This window comes from Nerophis ophidion, linkage group LG20 (genome assembly GCF_033978795.1).
Source record: "Nerophis ophidion isolate RoL-2023_Sa linkage group LG20, RoL_Noph_v1.0, whole genome shotgun sequence".
NCBI classification, from domain to species: Eukaryota; Metazoa; Chordata; class Actinopteri; order Syngnathiformes; family Syngnathidae; genus Nerophis; species Nerophis ophidion.
In genome coordinates, this window is record NC_084630.1 from 2,848,430 (window position 1) to 2,873,002 (window position 24,573).

General features: G+C 39.7%; 1 protein-coding gene across 7 annotated transcripts in view; it reads left to right on the forward strand.

Moving 5' to 3' along the window:
* lef1 (lymphoid enhancer-binding factor 1) overlaps nt 1–24,573 on the forward strand; it is a 208,027-nt gene extending 183,454 nt beyond the window's left edge. For 3 of the 7 annotated variants that reach the window (XM_061880295.1, XM_061880302.1, XM_061880296.1), the window contains 3 exons: nt 5,720–5,768; nt 9,867–9,911; nt 23,510–24,573. In XM_061880295.1, the coding sequence (XP_061736279.1) occupies nt 5,720–5,768; nt 9,867–9,901 (84 nt within the window). In that variant the 3' untranslated portion in view covers nt 9,902–9,911; nt 23,510–24,573. The remainder of the gene's footprint in view (nt 1–5,719; nt 5,769–9,866; nt 9,912–23,509) is intronic. The other 4 variants (XM_061880301.1, XM_061880299.1, XM_061880300.1 and 1 more) reach the window with 4 other exon arrangements.

Consider the following 24,573-nt stretch of genomic DNA (forward strand, 5'->3'; position numbering starts at 1 on the left):
ATAGAGATAGATTGTAGCATCATTTTTTTTCTCACCCTGCTAATGATTACACCAGTGTTTGATGTGTTATTTTTAATAGCAAAGGAACTGTTTGCTGCATTGTACGGTCATCCGCAGAAACCTTTGCCTCCTGCAGCTGCCTGCTTTGTCTTTCCATGTGGGCCAGATGTAGCATAGCATAGTGATGCCATGTGTGTGTGCGTGTGTGAGACATTTCTGCGACAGAGTGAGCACCAGCTTTTATTAAAAGTGTGGCTCCGGCACTCACGTTCACTCCACCACCAAAAAGTGCTTTGTGGTGTTTATCTGCCTCCCCTCGGACATCCACGCCATCCCTCCCTCTTCCTGCCTCCACCTGCTCCCGCCGCCAGAGAAATGTCTCGCTGAGAGGAAGACGCTATGTCAGCCATGTTTCCTCTTTCATTCTTCCAATTAAAAGCTGCTTTATTTAGTTATTGTTTTACCCCAATGAATTCTGAGGACAATGTGTTCCCAGAGGAAATAGCAGAAATCAAAATAATCAGTTCCAGAGACACGATAAACATTTATCAACTTTTTCAGCAGTCACACTTTACAAGGGTAAAAATACCTGATATAAACTATAAATAAATAAAAATTCTGACCCCCCAATAACTGAAATACAGCGGTTAAGGAAGGCCTTTGGGGGGGGCCTCAGGCTGAAGTTTTGGAGAAAAAAAAAACATTATTTCACTCAACAGAACAGCAGCAATGCAAAAATATCAACCAATTCAGAAATCATTTTGTTCTGTAACAGAACCTACAGGTTTTGTAACAGCATCTTCACTCAGGACATCAGACTCTTCAACGCATCAAAATTATTCCCTCAATTCCTTCCCAAAAAATGTATTACCTCCTTGGAATATAAAGACAATATAACATACATCCATAACGTGGATGCATATGAAAAAGTGCAATATATTTTTCTGTACAGTAATCTATTTATCTATATCTGCACCTTATTGCTCTTTTATCCTGCACTACGAGCTAATGCAACAAAATGTGGTTCTGATCTGTACTGTAAAGTTAAAATTTGAACGACCATAAAAGTAAGTCTAAGTCTAATGAATATAAATCCCCTTCGGGATGGGCGAATACAAGTATGTGCGAGTGTAATAGAAGCCAGTCTACTTCATTTGAAGTACTGACAGTCCGGGAGACAGCCTATGTTTTAGCTCAGTGGTAGTACGCTGGTCACCCGCACAGGCGGTGTGGGTTCGATGAAAAAGAAAGAACAACGCAGCCGAGAGAGGGAGTAGACAATCGCTAGATGAAGCTAAGCTGTGTTTGACAGCTATGAACATCAATCATTGCATTCCACCATCAAAATCCGGGGCCCCTAAACTGCCTCGCCGTGCCTTGCTAATGGCAAACCGACTAGATGCAGGACTTCTGATGATTTGAATCTACATTTAAAACACTTCCTTGTGGTCCTAATAATATGTATTGGATATGCTTTGGTGTAAATGTTGCTACACGGTCCCTTTTCAAACCCATTTTTTGGGTCTGTCTGCAAGATGTTGGATTCTGGAGGCGTTCCCAGACGGCAAATGAAACCACTCACCCGTTTAGCTTTTGAAAATGTCGAAAATATACATATAGATTCACCTGGTCACAACATTAGGTACACCTAAAAACTTGCCAACCAATTCACATTTTGCATAAAATGGTGTTATGTGCATCCTAAGATTATACGTAAGTAATACTTTATCTTACCTATATTTGTGTTTCCTCATAACTATCAACCCCCCCCCCAACCAAAACTTGACTTAAGGTACAAATAAGTACTTTCTATATGGTGTCACGAGGTCGCCAGACTGCAAAACCATAGCAACAGAGGCGTCCAAACCTCCATGTAAAATAAATGTAACCGCTGTACTGCATATTATAACAGAATACAACTACCTTTCCATCACATGTTGACTTTAAGGACAATGACGGCTAGCTGAAGGCTAGTTTCATTAACACAAAAAGGCATACATTTTTTTATTATTTGTGTTGACTTGTTGTCATGGTAGCCATTAACTTTTTTTTTGGTTATCATCACACTTATTGAGGGCCGCACCGCAATCATAGCTGCCGCTGTCACTATATATACGAATATAACTCGTTACACAATTTGCATAGTTGACTGTTATATATAAATCGCTTGTCATGGTGATAAGCAGATATTTAAGTATTTTTGATCCCCCCCAAAAAAAGCTTAGAACATTTTGTTCCATGATGAGCTATTAAAGTGAAGAGCATATGCAATTTCAGAATTGAAAGAACAAATGAATTTAGCTAGTTAGTTCTTTCTTGTGTCCAGCCTTTCCTAGGCTGCATGTAATGACACCTGTGCTTCAGATGCAAACTTGTGAAGTTGTTCCGCCTCTGAGGATTCGTGCGACTTTAGAAGCATACCGTATTTTCCGCGCTATAAGCCGCACCTTCAATGAATGGCATATTTAAAAACTTTGTTCACCTATAAGCCGCACCGGGTCATAAGCCGCGCCTACGCTGCGCTAAAGGGAATGTCAAAAAACATGGTGTGAATATTTACCGTAGGTGCTCCCGTTTTATTCACAGTGCGGTTCACAGGAATATCAATAGTCAGTGGAACCCTGTCCATGTTGATAATGTACTTGTTGCTTCCTCCACCTACGCACCATTGATGCATTTGTGTTCAATTCTCTCGCTGCTGCTCTATTTCCGTGTTCTTCTGCGTGACTTATTGCCTTGAGTTTGAATTCTGCGTTGTACGCGTGTCTCTTAGTAGGAGCCTTTTTGTGGTCGTCTTTACAGAAACACACAAATGAAATGATTCGTATTAGCCGCGCGCTTCTTCTTCTACGGGGGTGGGTGCTTACCTTGGCGGTTGCGTACCGTAGAAGAAGCAGCGCTTCCTCTTCTACGGGGAAAAAAGATGGCGGCGACCTAAACTTTATGAAAGTAAATATTTATATTAATTGTATATACAATTGCACTGTCAGCTTTTGAGAAAATTTCTGGTTTTTAGGTGCAATTTATAGCGCGGAAAATACGGTACTTTTCCAGCACCTTCTGTTCAAACTCCACCTTGAAGCTTCCACTATACATGAGCGTGTGAGCTCATGGGAAGAAGCATCTCAGTGTTTGCTGTGTGCTGCAGATTAACTCATGAATAAGTGGATTAGCAGACTTTGCAGCAGGAAACCAAAGTGCTCATTTTTTACTACAGCCACTATGCCAGCGCCTGCTATCTCTACCTACATATATATATATATATATATATATATATATGTTCAAATATATTTATATTCTCCCTCCTTGAAACCCCTGGGGGGGTTTATAGTAAGCCATAAATCCTCGCAAGCACCTCTCCGCAAAGCAAAGAGGAGCTCTTGGTCGTCATTGAGCTTAATTAGAGTGAGCATTTTTAATTGCGCTCTATGCTAATATGTCATTAAAAGAGGATGACTTCAAAGAACACAAAGTGGTCAAGATGACAGGGCCCAGGTTCACAATGTGGACAAAAGTCTTGGGACATCTTAAGTAGGCCTACCATATTCTATTTTTTTATCATTTTAAAAATAGTGACCAAAATCTAGACTGGAAGCTGTAATTTTATTAGTAAAAGTGCTTTTAATAAGCCCGACTGGGATCAAACACACCTTGTTTGGATGTATGTAGCTTTAAGGTACCAGTAGAGTGGAAAAACAAGTTGCTCTATATTGAAGTCTGTTTTATGACAGCAAAAAACTTCTAAAGTTTGCAAGTAAATATATATGATCTAAATAGTATCAATCTCACAAAGATTCCCGATACATTTTAAGAGTTAATGAGGAAGCCAACTAGAGATCCTTTCCCCATTAACGACAATGCTAATCAAGCAGACTTTGTGAGAGCCAACAACGGTTTCTTTGATGATCCACAACCTTATATTTTTGCACCCGAATACAGGGAGGATGTGCAATAAGTTTTAAAAGCCGAGGAGGAAACGGACTCACCTTTACTGAAACATTTTAGCATTGCATCAGAAGCATTACTAGGTGCTTAACATACAAACTAACCATAATAAACTGTAATAAAACAAACACTTATTGTACAATTTTCACTGTCGCTGGGACGCCGCCCCATGGGGCGCTCACATAATTCCGTTGGGATAAAGATTCAGTGGCAATCCTCACGAAGGACAAAAAAAAAGTTGCCACAACCAACATATTTTTTGCCATCTCCGGGGATGTGAAAGTCAACTAGTCTCTTAGTCCTTGGCCACATTTGTCTAATACCAGGTGAGGGATGCATTAATCATTATGTAGAGTTTACTTTTAGCAGGTCTGAGATGAAGCAGAAGCAGCCATTGGCTCAGTATGTCAACAGTGGCAGCAGAAGCTAGTATTAACACACTTAACTCACTCAGGGTTTACCCGAGATTGCCACTATATACGTGGTGGTGGGGGCGTAGTCAATATGACATCATCATATACCAAAAGGGACAAACGGTAGAAAATAGATGGATGGATGGATATATATGATGATTATGATATTTGAGCTGTTTTTCAAACTTATTATAGCCAATAATGAGTATATAACAGACCGTATACGGTAAATCCATTCGTACAATAAATCACTTAAAATAGTTTTCATGTAAAAATTAAAAAAAAGGATATATATATATATATGTTGAAGGTGTGGTAGTTGCGCCACTATCATTTAGATGTAGGGGGAAACCCTGCTCACTGCTATTAATGCACCACTAAAATAGGCCGTCTGCATTGGCGCTTTTAATAACAATATCACACATATTTGGTTAATTTTCAGGAAATTACATGTCAATGGAGTATTTTTGGCAGTTTCTGGATGTTTTTAGAGAGTGTATAATGGGCGCAATAGAGGACCCTCCATCTTTTGACTCAATTGCTCGCTATTTACAAGTTTGAATGCATAAAAATACATGCATATGTGTTCTTGTCTTACATAACAATTGTGAATGATGAACACAACATCTCTTCAATGTGTGTATATTTCCGGTATGACTGCTCTAATAACATGGTCAGCGTAGATGCGTTATTCCAGTGAATTTGCCAAAGAAATTCGGAGCAGAATATTCACAATGGCTGATTAATTTGTGGCATTTTATGATGTTTGGACTGTATTTTCACATACTTTGCGTATTGTAAATACAATTGAATAGGCTTTAATCATGGATACAAAGAAATACACTTAAGCACATAAAGTCAACTTGTGTTTCCACTCTACTAGTACTTTTTATTTGGACATATACAGTCAAGAGATACAATATAAAAAAAAAAAATTCTCCCCAAAACACTCTACTGGTACTTTAATGGCACCACTAGCACAGCCAGTGGCATGTTTGGACGAGTTTGGTGTTGAAGAACTCCACTTCAAGTCCCATCAAACACTTTTAGGACGATCTTGAACAGAGATTGTGAGCCAGTAGAAAACTCCTCCAAAAGTTTTTTTTTCCGGAAAGATTGTGTCATGGCCAGGTGTCCCGATATTTATGTCTGCTTAGTATCTCACATTTCCCGCCGGGTTCACCCGTGTACTTCCTCTCAGCGTTGGCACTTGGCGGCGAGTTTCCGGAGTGCGGGGGCGTGTCGGTGTGATGTCCAGCAGGGGATGAGTGAACATGGCAGTCAGCAGCAGGATATCAGGGTGGTCTAGTGAGCGTGAGTGCTGGAGCCACACTTTATGCGTTCCTCTGTATATTTCTTAGGGAAAGAAGAAGAAGCGGAAGCGGGAGAAGATGCAGGAGTCTGCCACGGGTGAGTTCCTGCGGCTTTTCTCATAACTAAAAAGTAGAATTAGACTTCCTTGTTGTGTCCACTCTCCCTCTCATCCCCATCTTATTTCAATACATCTATGCATACGTACATACATACATATGTATTTATATACAGTGGGGAAAAAAAGTATTTAGTCAGCCAGCGATTGTGCAAGTTCTCCCACTTCAAATGATGACAGCTCTCACTGATGGAAGGAGGTTTTGGCTCAAAATCTCACGATACATGGCCCCATTCATTCTTTCCTTAACACGGATCAATCGTCCTGTCCCCTTAGCAGAAAAACAGCCCCAAAGCATGATGTTTCCACCCCCATGCTTCACAGTAGGTGTGGTGTTCTTGGGATGCAACTCAGTATTCTTCTTCCTCCAAACATGACGAGTTGAGTTTATACCAAAATGGATACATGGATGATACAGCAGAGGATTGGGAGAATGTCATGTGGTCAGATGAAACCAAAATAGAACTTTTTGGTAGAAACTCAACTGGTCGTATTTGGAGGAAGAAGAATACTGAGTTGCACCCCAAGAACACCATACCTACTGTGAAGCATGGGGGTGGAAACATCATGCTTTGGGGCTGTTTTTCTGCTAAGGGGACAGGACGATTGATCCGTGTTAAGGAAAGAATGAATGGGGCCATGTATCGTGAGATTTGGAGCCAAAACCTCCTTCCATCAGTGAGAGCTTTGAATGGTTGACCAAATACTTATTTTCCACCATAATTTACAAATAAATTCTTTAAAATTCCTACAATATGAATTCCTGGATTTTTTTTCCCACATTCTTTCTCTCACAGTTGAAGTGTACCTATGATGAAAATGACAGACCTCTGTCATCATTTTAAGTGGGAGAACTTGCACAATCGCTGGCTGACTAAATACTTTTTTGCCCCACTGTGTATTGTATGTGCGTATGTTACACCTACTTTTGGGATTAGTCTGTCTATTCTTTTGCTGCTGTAAGCTTTGCACTGTTTGCCTGCTTGCTCTACATTTGTGCTGACCTCAAGCCTCCTTTTCCACAACTCTGCCTCTAATCCATCGACAAGAACAACTTACGTTACATGTCTAGTTGTCTCATGCAGTGGAACCTCCAAAAGACGACCGCAGTCTCTCTTGGGAAGCTGCTCCACTTACACTTTTCCCCCATGAAAGTCATTTGTAATTAAAATGATCTGTTCCATAGTCAAACCGACCACTTCACTAGTTTTAAATACGTTTTTTAAGTCTTATGTGTATCAAAATCAACACAGGTTTCTGATAATTTCGTTCTTTATTATTACTGTTGACTTATTTATTGTACTGAGCAGCCAGGACATAGATGAATGTAACAAACTGCATGCCTCATTTGCTCGCAAAGTTTTTAATAAGAATTGTTACTTGTAATTGTGTATTATAGTACAGAATTGACCATAAAACCAAATGTCCCTTTGGGACAGAGGACCCTATTGTATTTCTAAGCTTTTATTCTTTATTATTATTATTATTATTATTCCGCTGCCTCTTTGAGCTGTAATTTGACCCCCTTAACATGCTTTAAAACGCACCAAATTTTACACACACATCAGGACTGGCGAAAATTGCCATCTAATAATACAAAAACAAACCCCAAAAATCAAAAGTGCGCTTTAGCGCCCTCTAGGAAAAAACACAGACAAAACTGCTTGTAACTTCCGTTAGGAATGTCATGCAGACATGAAACAAAAACTTCTATGTAGGTCCGACGTAGACCTAGATTTCATAAGATGACGACCTTCGGGAAAAATCAACAGGAAGTTGGCAAAATATCTTTTTTGCTTCATTGAGCTGTAATTTGACCCCCTTAAAATGCTTCAAAACTCCCCAAACTGGACACACACATCAGGACAGGCGAAAATCGCGATCTAATAAAAAAAAAATCTCCAAAACTCTAAATTGCGCTCTAGCGCCCCCTAGGAATAAAATACTGACAAAACTGCTCCTAGGAAGAAAACACAGAAAAAACTGCTTGTAACTTCCGGTAAGAATGTCAGAGAGACATGAAACAAAAACTTCTATGTAGGTCTCACTTAGACCTACATTTTAATAATTGACATCCTTCAGCAAAAATCTACAGAAGGTTGGCAATTACCCCTTCAGAACAAAAGTTTTGTAAAAACCCGTCACCTTTTTTCAAACATTATGGGTGACAGAAAGAAGCACCAGTGCAGGGAAGGTAGGTAACGTGAAAGTAAAGATATGTTGAATGGGTAAAGGCAGGAAACACCAGCAAAAGTCGGTCCGGTCCATCACTGCTTGCAGCTTTAATTATGATTGTTATTACTATTGTTATTTGCTACACCCAGACTTCGAATAAGCCACAAAGTTAGTAATACACCTTTGTGTAATAAAGTGATGGCACGTAAGTCAAAAGCTGTACTGTGAACATTTTAGACCAAAGGATCCAGCGACCCCAGAGGTAATAAGCGGTAGAAAAAGGATGGATGGATGGATTCAGGGGCCATTTTGATATTTTTCATTTTCAAAACCAATACAATGCATAGAATGTTTTACAAGAAAGAAAAAAAACAGCCTGCATGTCACTATTATGTTATTCACATTAACATTTCAACTTTTTGTTGTCACATTACACCCGTTTGCTATATAATACCCATTTCAATAAACTTTCTAATGCTTTTGGAAGACATGTTTCAAAACGTTTGACTAGTATCCCTGGTATTAGGGATGTAACGATAAATGGTCTTAATGATAATCGAGGTAATTGTTTTAAATTAAAACTAATAAAAAACATGAATAACTGCACTTTGATAAGCCAGCAGTGACTGGCGCCAGCTTGCTTGCTTAAATGCCAACATGAAAACAAGAGACATTAACGTCTTCCCCATTTAGAAACAACATACCTCAATTTGAACTTATATAAACAAACTGTCTTGCTGTCTGAGCACCTAAGATATTTAATTGTGCACATTGACCCTACAAGCTGTGCTCCCTTAGAACAGAGTGATTGTGTTTATACGGTGCAATGAAGGACCGCTGAAATACGTAGGACTGCAAAAAACACCAAAAATAATGAATAATAATCATATATTTTATGTGTTACGCACTTTTCATTTAAAAAGGTCTTAAGGTGCTACGGTACACATATTTTAAAAAATTAAAACTTAACCATTTAAACACAGAATACTAGGATCAAAACACTATCAATAAGGTATTATAAAGCACAAAACATGCTAAGTAGTGGCTTTTCTAACAGTGTGTCAATTTCAGTTATATTTCAAAAAAGAAAATAACTTGGTCAAAAGGTTTCAGTGTGTGTATATAAGTACTTTTTGAGCACCTTTTAAACAATACCGTGACAATAATGATATCTGTGATCATTTTGGTAACAATAATGATAGGACATTTTCATATCGTTAGATCCTTAACTGGACCTATACTGTATTTTATTTTGTGTCAGTCAAAAATAACAAGTTAACTCGTGATTAATGACAAAAAATATTGCATTATCATGTAAATACGCAACCTAATCACACAATTTATTTTGACTGTACATGCTCCTTTACCTTAACCATGGATAGTTACCTAGAAATCAGTACAAAGTTGAGTGACGTGTGCTCACTTGCAGATTTTACTTTAAATAAACCCTTGCTGGACTTAAGATAAAGCTGTTAGCCAGTTTTGAGCATATAAATGACACCCATTTAAGTAAAATATTTTAAACAATAATGAGATTTCATATTTAATGCTGTGGTCAATTCAAATTTAAAAGAGTGATTTTTTTTTTTTTAATTATGTAGTTATTTTTTGGTTTGTTTTCGTTATTAGCTCACTAATTAATAGCCGATAAAAATATGTGTCAGACTGGTAAAGTGCAGGAAACAGAAAAGATAAAAGTTTTGGTTTGTTAGGTTTTTGACATGTTTGTGTTTACTTCGAAGGTGTATTTTTTAATGAAGATATTTTGTTCAAATTTTAAGTTCTTACAACTTTGGAGGTTCCACTGTAATGTCTGCTCTTTGTAATACCAAAGGGACAGCTTAAAAATGTTTACTGTCCGAAAAAAATTTTATTTTTAAGAAAAAAAATGCCGTTTTCTGCAGGTACAGGCCAGAGAATGAAAACGGCGTACATCTGAGACAAAAATGGTAAGACACGCCCCCTCCTACTTCCACACTAGAAGTGTCTTTGTAAAACACAGACTAATCCTAAAATGGTCCATAGTCGGTGTGTGTGTGTGTGTGTGTGTGTGTGTGTGTGTGTGTGTGTGTGTGTGTGTGTGTGTGTGTGTGTGTGTGTGTGTGTGTGTGTGTGTGTGTGTGTGTGTGTGTGTGTGTGTGTGTGTGTGTGTGTGTGGAGATAATGGATGAAGTGTTTCCACATTGAAGAAGAGGCAGCTCTCAGGAGCCTTGCTGCATATGTATGTATATGCATATGGTGTTGGTGTGTGGATGTTTTGGCAGGATTTTAATGAGCTGCTTTGCCTTAATAAGATTTCATGGTGTCTATTATGCTTCCACCACAAAAGGTGTGTAGTCAATGTATTGATTGAGATGATGTCAATCACCTGTGCCTAAAAAGGAGCATTATTTGGCAACTCTATTTGCACGTTTCTTCCCCCTTGCGAGAGGATTTTCTTCCTTTCATTTCCCAGTGCGCGCTAGCATCCTGTTATTCCACCCCCTCTGAAAAAAGCCGGTCAGATGTGACAAATCTGCTCTTGTGTCAAAAATTGCCGCACAATGGCGATCGATTCATGACCCGGTGGCTCCCGGAATTGTGCCGCTTTTCTTTTCTCCGCCTTCTTTCGCCACAGTTGGCTTTTCAAAGCACTTTATCTGTGATCCAATCATTAGCAGCGCATAGCCGCAGTGGGATGGACACCCTGGCTGATTCTCGGTGACAGCCTTAAACTAATATGCATAATACCGAGGATCCTGCCACAACAATTTATGCAGATCCCCACAGAGCTGGATTGAGGTTAGCCACGTTTAGACGCCTCTTACAAAAATACATCTTTAAATGAAGCCGTTTGTTTACTTTCTCTGTTGCTCCTCTACCTCGACATACTCTTGTTTGTAACACCGACTTGAGAGTAAGGTCTGGTAATGAGAATGGTTTCTAAATTAGTAATTATCTCTTGTTGATGCTAACCATCATTTCATCATACAAAGCTGTATTACTGTAACTTTATTTGTAGTTCATTTCTCAGGTTGTACAGTATATACAAACCCTGTTTCCATGTGAGTTGGGAAATTGTGTTAGATGTAAATATAAACAGAATACAATGATTTGCAAATCCTTTTCAACCCGAATTCAATTGAATGCACTACAAAGACAAGATATTTGATGTTCAAACTCATAAACTTTGTTTTTTTTGCAAATAATAATTAACTTAGAATTTCATGGCTGCAACACGTGCCAAAGTAGTTGGGAAAGGGCATGTTCACCACTGTGTTACATCACCTTTTCTTTTAACAACACTCAATAAACGTTTGGGAACTGAGGAAACTAATTGTTGAAGCTTTGAAAGTGGAATTCTTTCCCATTCTTCTTTTATGTAGAGCTTCAGTCGTTCAACAGCCCGGGTGTCTCCATTGTCGTATTTTACTCTTCATAATGCGCCACACATTTTTGATGGGAGACAAGACTGGACTGCAGGCGGGCCAGGAAAGTACCCACATTCTTTTTTTACGAAGCCACACTGTTGTAACACGTGCTGGATTTGGCTTGGCATTGTCTTGCTGAAATAAGCAGGGGCATTCATGAAAAAGACAGCGCTTAAATGGCAGCATATATTGTTTCAAAAGCTGTATGTACCTTTCAGCATTAATGGTGCCTTCACAGATGTGTAAGTTACCCATGCCTTGGGCACTAATGCACCCCCATACCATCACAGATGCTGGCTTTTGAACCTTGCATCGATAACAGTCTGGATGGTTCGCTTCCCCTTTGGTCCGGATGACATGATTTTGAATATTTCCAAAAACAATTTGAAATGTGGACTCATTAGACCACAGAAAACTTTTCCACTTTGCATCAGTCCATCTTAGATGATCCCAGGCCCAGAGAAGCCGGCGGCGTTTCTGGATGTTGTTGATAAATGGCTTTCGCTTACGTAGTAAAGCTTTAACTTGCACTTACAGATGTAGCGACGAACTGTATTTAGTGACAGTGGTTTTCTGAAGTGTTCCTGAGCCCATGTGGTGATATCCTTTAGAGATTGATGTCGGTTTTTGATACAGTGCCGTCTGAGGGATCGAAGGTCAGGGTCAATTAATGTTAGTTTCCGGCCATGCTGCTTACGTGGAGTGATTTTTCCAGATTCTCTGAACCTTTTGATGATATTATGGAGCGTAAATGTTGAAATCCCTAAATTTCTTGCAATTTCACTTTGAGAAAGGTTGTTCTTAAACTGTTTGACTATTTGCTCACACAGTTGTGGACAAAGGGGTGTACCTCGCCCCATCCTTTCTTTTGAGCATATTTTGGGAAGCTGTCTTTATAGCCAATCATGGCACCCACCTGTTCCCAATTAGCCTGCACACCTGTGGGATGTTCCAAATAAGTGTTTGATGAGCATTCCTCAACTTTATCAGTATTTATTGCCACCTTTGCCAACTTCTTTGTCACGTGTTGCTGGCATCAAATTCTAAAGATAATGATTATTTGCAACAAAAAAAAAAATAAAAATGTTTATGAGTTTGAACATCAAATATGTTGTCTTTGTAGCATATTCAACTGAATATGGCTTGAAAAGGATTTACAAATCATTGTATTCCGTTTATATTTACATCTAACACAATTTCCCAACTCATATGGAAACGGGGTTTGTATTTTTTGTTGTGCAAGGTGGCTGTTATCATCAGCAACTGGTGGGGGGAGCAATTGTTGTGCATGTGCCAAAGTGAGCCTAACGTTGGCTTGGACTTTGTGTATTAATGTACCTAAGTTTTGGTTCCAAAAGATCAGAAGAAAATCCAATAGTATAAAAACAGAATAAGTTTACCCCCATAAGAAATCATATAAATCCAATTGATCCATTCCATAAAACACATTTTATAAATAATTTAAAAAATCACTTGGAATGTGATTGCTCCGCCAGGCCTTAACTCACAATAGTAAAGAATACTTAAAAAAAAAATCTAGACGGCGATCCTTATCTCTCCCAAAATGTAATCACTTGTTCCTTTTTTTTTTTTTTCTGACATTTCCTGAACGTTTCACCGAAAACCGAAAAAAAGGAAATCAAATGATGTATAAATGGGATTCTCAGGTCCATGCGTTTGTTTTTCTCGTCGGTCGCTTTCAAACGAGCTGCACGAGGGTTCACTCTTTCGCTGCAGGCCGCTTTAGTTCTACACCGAAATGATCCACAGAGTTTCATCAAAATTTTAAGCATTTATGTTGCTGACTAACGTACTAACAAATTCTGGCGATCACGAGGTTATAATTAGAGCTTTACATCGAGAAATGCATATAAATGATAAATAAAATGGATAAATGAACATTTAACCTCACTTTTACCTTCATCAAAGACTCTTGTTGGTGAGGAGGTGCGGGTTCTTTCTTGAACTCAATAGTGTTTCTCACCTTCTTTGTCAAAGTGCTTACACCAACAGCATTCTTTGGCCCAATTGTGGCTTAATTTGCAATTATATTATTTTGGTTTTCCTTTATTACAATCACAACAACGCAACATATTCTCCAAGGATGCAATTTTAACAAGGTAAATATAAAACACAAAATAAAATGGTGTATGTCTGAAAAGGAGCTGGACGAAGGAAAGTAATTGCCTACACTATCACACAGATATAATAATCTGAATCTTTATTCACAACAGAATATATGATGACCTTATTCAACAAATTCGTTAATATATATAATAATATATTAATAATATTTAATATATATATATATATATAAACATACACACACATATACATAAAAGTATATATGTATACTAATGATAATATAATATATATATGTATTACATATAAATATGTAATATATATATAAATGTATATATATATATTTATATATGTATCTATATATACACACATATACATAAAAGTATATGTATGTATACTAATAATAATATAATATATATATGTAAGTAAATCTACATATAAATATATATTATATATATATATATAAAATTATGTATATAATTGTGCATGTATACATATGTATATGTATATATGTATATATACACACACACACATAGTATTACAGGATACATATATAATAAAATATAAAATCAATGAGTAGAATTAACATTCATTTAATCAAATGTAGTTTATAAGAATAAAATGCATCCTTAATATAATTTGTTTACTACTCTTTGTTGTACTTATCAAGAATATATTTGTTGTATTTATTTTTCAATTGAATGATGTTATTGCTTTGTTTAATTTCGTCATACCACAAAGATAAATTTGACTTTTGTGTCATAACATTAACTTTATTTCCACCTGTGGGATGTTCCAAATAAGTGTTTGATGAGCATTCCTCAACTTTCTCAGTCTTTTTTGCCACTTGTGCCAGCTTTTTTGAAACATGTTGCAGGCATCAAATTCCAAACGAGCTAATATTTGCAAAAAATAACAAAATTTGAACGTTAATTATCTTGTATCTTCCTCATACCACAGAGTTAAATTTGACTTTTTTGTCATAACATTATGACTTTATTTTACGATACAAACTGATAAGCGCATACTTTTAAGAGTTGGCTGTTTTGGAAAATGTTTGGGATATTTGGCAGCAGCAGATTATTTCTTGCTTAATATTTTACTTGTGCTTTTTTTCAATGTGTGTAGTTTTAAAGTAAGCAACACGTAGGATTCTTTAAGCATTCGATTTTGCGGAATGATGTTTGATAACCGGGGACAAAGTTTTTCATTGTACTGAATCGTGTGAAAAATAAGGCGTACAAAAACAAGGTTTTTTTCTTCTTTCCGTGTTTTCTATGATGCACGGTGCTTTTAGTGTTGAAGAGGATGTGCTGGTGCTCGAACAATGAGGCGCGGGCCAGGCCCACCGAGTCAAACAAACCTTTTCAACTGAAATGAAACCTTCTGACTCACGGCACTGATTCACAAGCTGTTTCTAATAATCATGTAGTGTGGACATGTTCCACGCCCTCAAGGCCCCCAGCCCTCCTTTTCCCCAACAAAAGGTGTCTTTTAAATCCAACTCGCCATCGGTCATTAGATGACACGTGAGTCATCTTGTCGAGACTCGGCAACATAACTGTAAGTGTTGTGCAAGAGCTGCTTTTGAAATGAATCAGATCCCACTTTTGTTTCTGGCTTTGTAAAAAGTTGCACGCTGCAACTTAAGAGCTCCCTTTGCTGCCATTCTTTAACCTCCGTCTTCTTCCTGCTTTTTCTTGTGCCCCGCCACGCATTCCCAATTTTTCCCTTTTAATGTGGCGTCACATGGCCGAGGCCGCCGTACGAGCCAGTACCTTGTAAGCCACCTCAGATCATTAGGGAAGGAATGTGCACGGCAGAAGTGGTTGTGGAGGTTTGTTTTGGGAAGCCTGAATAGATTTGTGTAACAGAGTGTACCCCTTGGTCATAAGATCCGGAATTTGACCTAAAATGTTAAGGAAAACCTGGTTCAGGTCTAACAAGAATCCAAACAAAAGCTTTCTTTCAAACTATTGCATTTTTTGCCACATAAGCGAAAAACATGAAAAGCAATATTCATTACTTTTTAGAAGGACGAACTCGAGGGGTCTAAACACTCGCTAAATATAATACTTAATAAGATCCAAAAACCACACGGTAAACAGCGTTTGCAATCTAGAAAATAGCGTGGGCAACAGTGTTACATGCGATTTACTAAGACTGCAATTGTAAGGGGGTGAAGACTGCATCACCACGGCAACACTTTGACTTCCGGCACATCAGTGTTGTCATGTGGCGTTTTGCTTCTTTCAAACAAGCAATATTTTAGAAGCATCTTCAATGGCAACTGTTTTTTTGTTTTTTTTGCCCACAAAGGTGCACTTTTTGGAGGAAAGCTGAAAAAAATGCATACTTAAATAAGTATTTTTCGTATAAGAAATATTTAATAATATATTTCTATGTGGAAAAACAAACATCATTAAAAAAAATACCAAACCACACCAAAACGCATCAATTTAATTTGTTTTAATCAACCCCTTAAAGGCCTACTGAAATGAGACTTTCTTATTTAAACGGGGACAACAGGTCCATTCTATGTGTCATACTTGATCATTTTTAGCAATATTGCCATATTTTTGCTGAAAGAATTTAGTAGAGAACATCGACGATAAAGTTTGCAACTTTTGGTCGCTGATAAAAAAGCCTTGCCTGTACCGGAAGTAGCAGACGATGTGCGCGTGACGTCACGGGTTGTAGGGCTCCTCACATCCTCACATTGTTTACAATCATAGCCAGCAGCAGCTAGAGCTATTTGGACCGAGAAAGCGACAATTTCCCCATTAATTTGAGCGAGGATGAAAGATTCGTGGATGAGGAAATTCAGAGTGAAGACATAGAAAAAAAATAAAAAGGCGAGGGCAGTGAGAGCGATTTAAGATGTTTTTAGACACATTTACTAGGATAATTCTGGGAAATCCCTTATCTGCTTATTGTGTTACTAGTGTTTTAGTGAGTTAAATAGTATCTTAAAGTCGGAGGGGTGTGGCCACGGGCGTGGTGACTGCCAGTGTCTCTGAGGGAAGTGTTGAGGGAAGTCACGAAGCTGCAGCAGGACGCAAGCTCCGCTAATGTCTCCAGTAAGAGCTGACTTATTAGTGAAGTGAATTGAATTATATTTATATAGCGCTTTTCTCTAGTGACTCAAAGCGCTTAACATAGTGACACCCAATATCTAAGTTACATTTAAACCAGTGTGGGTGGCACTGGGAGCAGGTGGGTAAAGTGTCTTGCCCAAGGACACAACGGCAGTGACTAGGATGACGGAAGCGGGAATCGAACCTGCAACCCTCAAGTTGCTGGCATGGCCGCTCTACCAACCGAGCTAAACCGCTCACAATTTACCACAATTTTCTCACCGAAACCTGCCGGTTGACATGTGGTCGGGATCCATGTTCGCTTGACCGCTCTGATCCATAGTAAAGCTTCACCTTCGGGAATTTTAAACAGGGAAACATTGGCTGTGTTTGTGTGGCTAAAGACTAAAAGCTTCCCAACTCCATCTTTCTTCTTTGACTTCTCCATTATTAATTGAACAAATTGCAAAAGATTCAGCAACACAGATGTCCAGAATACTGTGTAATTATGCGATTAAAGCAGACTACTTATAGCTTGGATCGGGCCGGAAAAAAATGTCCGCTACAACCCGAGACGTCACGCGCGTGTCATCATACCGCGACGTTTTCAACACGACACTTTGCGGGAAATTTAAAATTGCAGTTTAGTAAACTTAAAAAGGCCGTATTGGCATGTGTTGCAATGTTAATATTTCATCATTGATATATAAACTATCAGACTGCGTGGGTTTTAGTCAGCCTTTAACTTACAATGGCATAATTTTTGTATTGTTTCAGTTTCACAAATTCCTCAGTAAAATCACCAAGACGACATCGTGGATTTATTGAGTCTGTTTAGCTGATTGGAGAGTTAGCTTCTGCTGCAAGTGGGTCCATGACAGGAGTTCTATTTGTTTGATTAGCCGTGTTACAGACACTGTTTATTTACAATGAAGGTATGTAAATAAACATTTACATACAGAAATGTCTTATAAGGAATACAACTGTGGTTTATAGTCCGGTGTGGCTAATACATGAAAAAAAAAAATTCTCTAAAATTTGGTGGGTGCAACTTACAGTAAATAATATTCACTCTGGAAAATACTGTAGTTTTCTACTTACATTTTATATTGCTTCAAAAAGATTAGTTGGATTAGTGTTATGATGTTTTAACCTGGGAGATGCAGTATGATTGATAAGAACCTTTTCTGCTACTCACTGTCAATTGGAGGATGCCCAGTGAGATACATCGTGGTCGTTTACCACCGAGTGTTCCTAGTATTGTCTGCTGTGCTTCTTCCTGCACGGAAAAGGAGGTTGTCTGCATCTCCTCCATGTTTGTTGACGTGTGAGGTGCGGCGCTCCTGTTGTTTAGACTGAGCCTGCACGCCGTTTGTTTGCCTGACGGGGGCCCATTGTGTTGACGCCTGACGGGGGCCCATTGTGTTGACATGGCAGCTGCAGCAACAGCATGAGGGTCTTTGTCATGTCTTGTACGCTTCCTCCCCTTCACCGCTGACCTTATCTGGCATGACGAAGAGGAGGAAAGAACTTGTTTTACTCAGTCCGCTTGTTAAAAAAGTGGGACAAAGTTTGGACTCCGCTTCCTGCTCTCTCCCCCCCCCACCCACTCCTGGTCTTTCCTCGCGGCGGCGGCGGCCTTTAAAGCGAGACCACAGTGAAGGGGCCGGTCATTGTTCAGACTCTTTGAACGTGCCGCGGCGGCTCAGACCGAGAGCTGTGTTGGGGGGGGGGGCACACGTCCAGACTTCAGCTGTGCGGGCCCCCCATGGTCGCCGCCTCTGATGTGGCCAATGGCTCCCATTAGTCACACCCACACATGCCTGGGTCTTCTGGGCTTCTTAAGGACGGCCGGCCTCACTGGTTCAGGTTCAAGCCTTCCTTGTGATGGCACGTTATGGCCTTTAAAAAAAAAGGGGGCGGCGACTTCTAAGGGCTGAGAAAGCTTCCTCCTCCTCTTCCAGGTGCCTTCTTTCATGGACCCGCTTCTTTTATTCCTCCCTCGCGTGACTTTGGTGTCCCTCACTCCATCTGTAGTACACCCACTGTATGCTAGTGTGTGACTGCGACCAGCAGGGGGCACCAAACTGTCTTTTACTGTCATGATGAAGTCACTTGGCATGCTCCGTTTAAGGCTTCTTTCATGACTGATTTTAACAGACACCTGATCATTTAACTCAAGCACAAACTCAATGTGGCCCTGCTGCGTTATTTTATGTGGCCCCGCACATCATTGTATTTGGCCCATCAAGTCATTTCACATGGCCCGTCACATCATTTTGTGTGGACCGCCATTTAATTTTATATGGCCCGCCAAGTCATTTTATATGGCCCGCCACTTCATTTAAATGGCCCATCAAGTCATTTCACATGGCCCGTCACATCATTTTGTGTGGACCGCCATTTAATTTTATATGGCCCGCCAAGTCATTTTATATGGCCCGCCACTTCATTTAAATGGCCCATCAAGTCATTTTACATGGCCCGTCACATCATTTTGTATGGACCGCCATATAATTTTATATGACCCGCCAAGTCATTTTATATGGCCCGCCACGTCAATTTACTTGGCCTGCCAGATAATTTTATTTGGCCTGCCAAGTCATTTTAAATGGCCTGTCAAGTAATTTTATATAGCCCATCACATCATTTTGTATGGACCGCCATATAATTTTATATGGCCCGCCATGTCATTATATGTGGTCTGGCACATCGTTTTAAGTGGCTTGACCCATTGTGTAGTTTGTTCTGCGTTATCTTAGGTGTTCCTGCCACATTATTCTATGTGATGGGCCGCGTACTTTTTGTGGCCTGCCGCATCTTTTATTTGTTTTTTTCTGTTATTTTACGTGGTCCTGCTGCATCATTTTGTGTGATAGGCCACATCACTTTGACTCACCACATCACTTTAATTGACTCACCACATCACTTTGACTCACCACATCACTTTAATTGACTCACCACATCACTTTAATTGACTCACCACATCACTTTAATTGACTCACCACATCACTTTGACTCACCACATCACTTTAATTGACTCACCACATCACTTTGACTCACCACATCACTTTAATTGACTCACCACATCACTTTAATTGACTCACCACATCACTTTAATTGACTCACCACATCACTTTCATTGACTCACCACATCACTTTAATTGACTCACCACATCACTTTAATTGACTCACCACATCACTTTCATTGACTCACCACATCACTTTAATTGACTCACCACATCACTTTGACTCACCACATCACTTTAATTGACTCACCACATCACTTTGACTCACCACATCACTTTGACTCACCACATCACTTTGACTCACCACATCACTTTCATTGACTCACCACATCACTTTAATTGACTCACCACATCACTTTAATTGACTCACCACATCACTTTAATTGACTCACCACATCACTTTCATTGACTCACCACATCACTTTCATTGACTCACCACATCACTTTAATTGACTCACCACATCACTTTAATTGACTCACCACATCATTTTATGTGATAGGCCGATTTAATTGGGTTTGTCCTCTACATTTTTTTACCTAAACTTGCAATTATTTTGGGGTCGCCTGCAAAAAAGGTGGCTCTTTAAGGGTAGCGATAATTTTAATTCATCCATCTTCTACCGCTTGTCTCTATAGGGTTCGCTGGAAGTGCTATCTCAGCTGCATTTGGGTGGAAGGTGGGGTACACCCTGGACAGACAGACAGACAACATTCACACACTAGGGACCATTTAGTGTTGCCAATCAACCTATCCCCAGGTGCATGTCTTTGGAAGTGGGAGGAAGCCGGAGTACCCGGAGGGAACCCACGCAGTCACGGGGAGAACATGCAAACTCCACACAGAAAGATCCTGGGGATTGAACCCAGGACTTTTGTATCGCACTGCCCCATAATTGCGATGTGGCCTTCAATAGTATGGGTGTATGGGTTGTACTTGTATAGTTCTTTTAGAACCCAGTTTGACACACCTGAACTAAGGAGATAGTTGAGGGTGTGGAAGAAGTTCAAATGTTGTTATGTCCTGCATGCTGGCTTCTTTTAAAGACTCATTTGTCTGCTGTGTTTTCCTTTTTAGCAGCACCAGAACAAACACCAGAGATGCTTGTAAGGGCGGCGCGGTCTCGGAGGGAGGGGGGGTGGGGGGGAGTCGCGAGCTAGGATGTTAAGAGTGGGCGTGTCTTTCCCAGCTGCGGCCTCCTTTGATTCGGTGCAGGGAGGTGAAAGCGGCGATTGAGATGCGAGGCTGTGCCAGTTATCTTAACCTCCCACACTTCAAAGTTTGTCCCAGTCAGACGTGTGTGTGTGTGTGTGTGTGTGTGTGTGTGTGTGTGTGTCGGAACAGAGGAACATTTCATTTCCTGAAAAAAAAAAAAGACCAGTCGACATTCCTGAGTGCCGCTGAGGGAGGAGGCGGACTAAAAGAGAGGAGGGGTCAAGTTGCTCCTGAATCCTCTGTTTGTGTCGGCTGGACCTTGTGAAGTGCTAGCCTGGTGACAGACCCCCCCCCCCACACACACACACACACACACACACACACACTCCTTTCCCGTAGCAGGAAGTTTGCCATGTTTCATGTCTGTGGCGGCGTTAGGAGGAGCAAAGTGGCATCAGAGTGGAGTGTAGATGTATTCATGCCACCAGAGCACTCACTCTGGTTTTTATTTATGTATTTTTTGCTTTTATCTGAGTTCCCTCTCCTGCACATGTGGTGAAGAAGACTTGCTAACAAACACTTTGTTTAAGTGAATCCATCTTATTTTAGTCGCACCACTGCCTCAGTGTGGTCATGTGACCTGTGATACCATCTGAAGGTGCAAAGTAACTGGTCAGCTGGTGAGGAAGTGAAGCTGTGACTGTTTGATGCAAACCACATCTCTGCTTTTATGGAGCAGTTTGGTGGGAGTGCAGAATCCCACATAAGCGTTGTAGGAAGTCTCCTTCACTCATCAATCAAATATGAACAAGGAGTTACCAATAATGTCTGTTTTTTTATACCATATTTTAAAGTAATTTTATTAAATGCAAATTAAAATCAAACTTTATGGATCTCCAAGGGAAATTGTTTAATAGCATTTAGAAGATAAGATCAGAACACTCAAAAGCACTAGAAGTGGGGGAAAAAAAATGGTTTGCTTCCATTAATTTTTAAACGGATTAAAAAATGTTTTGTATTGTATTATTTTTCAATATATTATTTACCTATCATTTAAAATGATCCATCCATCCATTTTCTACCGCTTATTCCCTTTGGGGTCGCGGGGGACGCTGGAGCCTATCTCAGCTACAATTGGGCAGAAGGCGGTGTACACCCTGGACAAGTCGCCACCTCATCACAGGGCCAACACAGATAGACAACATTCACACACTGGGACCATTCAAAATTATATACATAAATATTTATGTTTATTTTATTTGTACCTCGTGCTTTTGAGTATTCATATTTGTAGGCTGTGTGTACATAAACAGTTAATATGTTTAAAGTTGATAGAAAAAGTTTTTTTGATCATTTGTTCTAAAACCAATATATTAATCTGTTCTTACTATTCAAGGTGGATATACAATTTTATTTCAAAATAACTTTTAAATTGTTTTATTTTTTGTGATTAAAATAAAATGTATATATTTAAATGTAATTAAATATATAACATGTATGGTGGCAGAGGGGTTAATGCGTGTGCCTCACAATACGAAGGTCCTGAGAAGTCCTGAGTTAAATCCAGGCTCAGGATCTTTCTGTGTGGGGTTTGCATGTTCTCCCCGTGAATGCGTGGGTTCCCTCCGGGTACTCCGGCTTCCTCCCACCTCCAAAGACATGCACCTGGGGATAGGTTGATTGGCAACACTAAATGGTCCCTAGTGTGTGAATGTTGTCTGTCTGTCTGTGTTGGCCCTGCGATGAGGTGGCGACTTGTCCAGGGTGTACCCCGCCTTCTGCCCGAATACAGCTGAGATAGGCACCAGCACCCCCCGCGACTCCGAAAGGAGCAAGTGGTAGAAAATAGATGGATAGATGGTTCTATTTAAGGTATTGTGGATGAATAGATACATCAATTACTGCCTGGCTGACAGACCCTGTAACTTTTGTCCTTATAGAATATTTGAACAGTTCTATGTTATGTATTATTAGTCAAATATGATCATTCAACACAACAACCTGCCTTGTTCTGAGTGGAAAGGGGATTTACAAATGCTTTAGTTTTAGTAGCAGTAATGAACTTCCTGTCTCAACATTAGTCAAATAAACTGGGCATGAACGTACGGCGCCCTCTGCTGGTTCATGCAAAGCGATAAGTTTTGCGCTTCTATGACTTTTCAAGTGTAGCAACTTTACATTACCGTATTTCCTTGAATTGCCGCTGGGGCGCTAATTAATTTAAAACCTCTTCTCACTCCTGCGCTTACCAAAGGCATGCGGTAAAAGTAAGCATGCGCTAATTATTTAAAAACCTCCTCTCACTTCTCACTCCGGCACTTACCAAAGGCATGCAGTAAAAATTTGAGTGTGATGTAAGCTTGGACCTTAAATCCTACTGAATAGCTCTTAATCTTCTTCCCTTTAAGCGATTTCAAATTACCGGTATTGAAATCAGCCTCCTCCATTTTGAAAATGATGACAGGGGAAGTGTCACTCGTGACGTCACGAGTTTGACCCGGCGGTAATACTAAGCATGCGCTAATTATTTTGGGAAGCGAGTTTGACCCGGCAGTAATTCAAGACAGGTGCATACTATATGCCCTGCGGCAATTCAAGGAAATACGGTATCTTGATTTTGAAGGGTAGACGAGTGGGCGTGGCTAAAAGGTTTGGAGGCCATAGACCACCCTCACATCCTGTCGCTGACCTCTAACCTCCAGCAACGCGCCTTTCTATCCCGTTGGCTGTTTACGTGAATGTGTTGCCATGACGACCTGCTCTGGCTTGACCACTCGTCTTTTTCTTTGGCTGCAGGAGGAAAACGTAACAACGTCTCGACATGCAAAGCCAAGGCAGCAGCTACGGGGCCTCTGCTGGAGATGGAGGCCTGCTAAGAATCCCCTATTATTAATATTATTATAATTACTGGACCCCCCCCCCCCCTCCCCAACACTCGCTGGAAAGGTCATCCCTTGCACTCCCCCTGCTGGAGAGACACGGAACTGAACACGACAATCACCATCAGAGCACGCTCTCACTCACACTCCATTTAAGTTATTGTAAGTTATTTGTCACCTTTTGTGGACTTTGTAAGCACCCCCCCCCCCCCTACTTTCCTCCCACTGGATTCTTGAGACCATTTTTGGGGTTGAGAGCGACCAAACACCTCTTGTAAATTGCACTAAGGAGCATGGAGGGATCTCATCCACGTTTTTTAAGTTGGACCAGTCAAAAGGATCAATGTTATCATTTTTTGGAATTTTTTTTTTTAGCCCTTCCTTTTTAATGTCTTGGCGTGTTTTATTTTTTTAAATAAACAACGCAAAATATGATAAGCTTTGGACACAGGAAAGCTATTTTTTTTTCTCGTCGAAGCATTGGTTTTTTTTTTTTTATAACTTTGTAAGAAAAAGGTCAAATGTAAAATAAGTGTGTGTTTTTCAGGATATTGTCCATTTCCTTGGTATTTTTGCAGGCAGCATTATGACTACATGCAGGTGAGGAGTGAGGCCTATATTTTATTGTTGGACAAAACAGACAAATGAAGCAGATATATATATTTACCCCAGCACTTGGCAGTCTGTCTTTTATTGCAATGGACCTTTTTGTCTTGATTTCTTCTTTTGGTAGCAAATAGTGTGTTCTTTATTTTGTTTTGTTTTAAACTCTTTTCTCCCCATGCAAGCATCTCTGTAATAATTTGATTCTTCATTTTACTATCCCTCCATGATGATGATGAATTACTCTTGTGTTGATATCATTTCAGGTCACTGTTGTCTTGGGAGTAGCATTTTGCTTCCCAAGTAGTCATATTTAAACTGTTTTCACATGTTTTTTGTAAGAAAATAATAAAAAGGCACCATTTGCTCATTTGACAA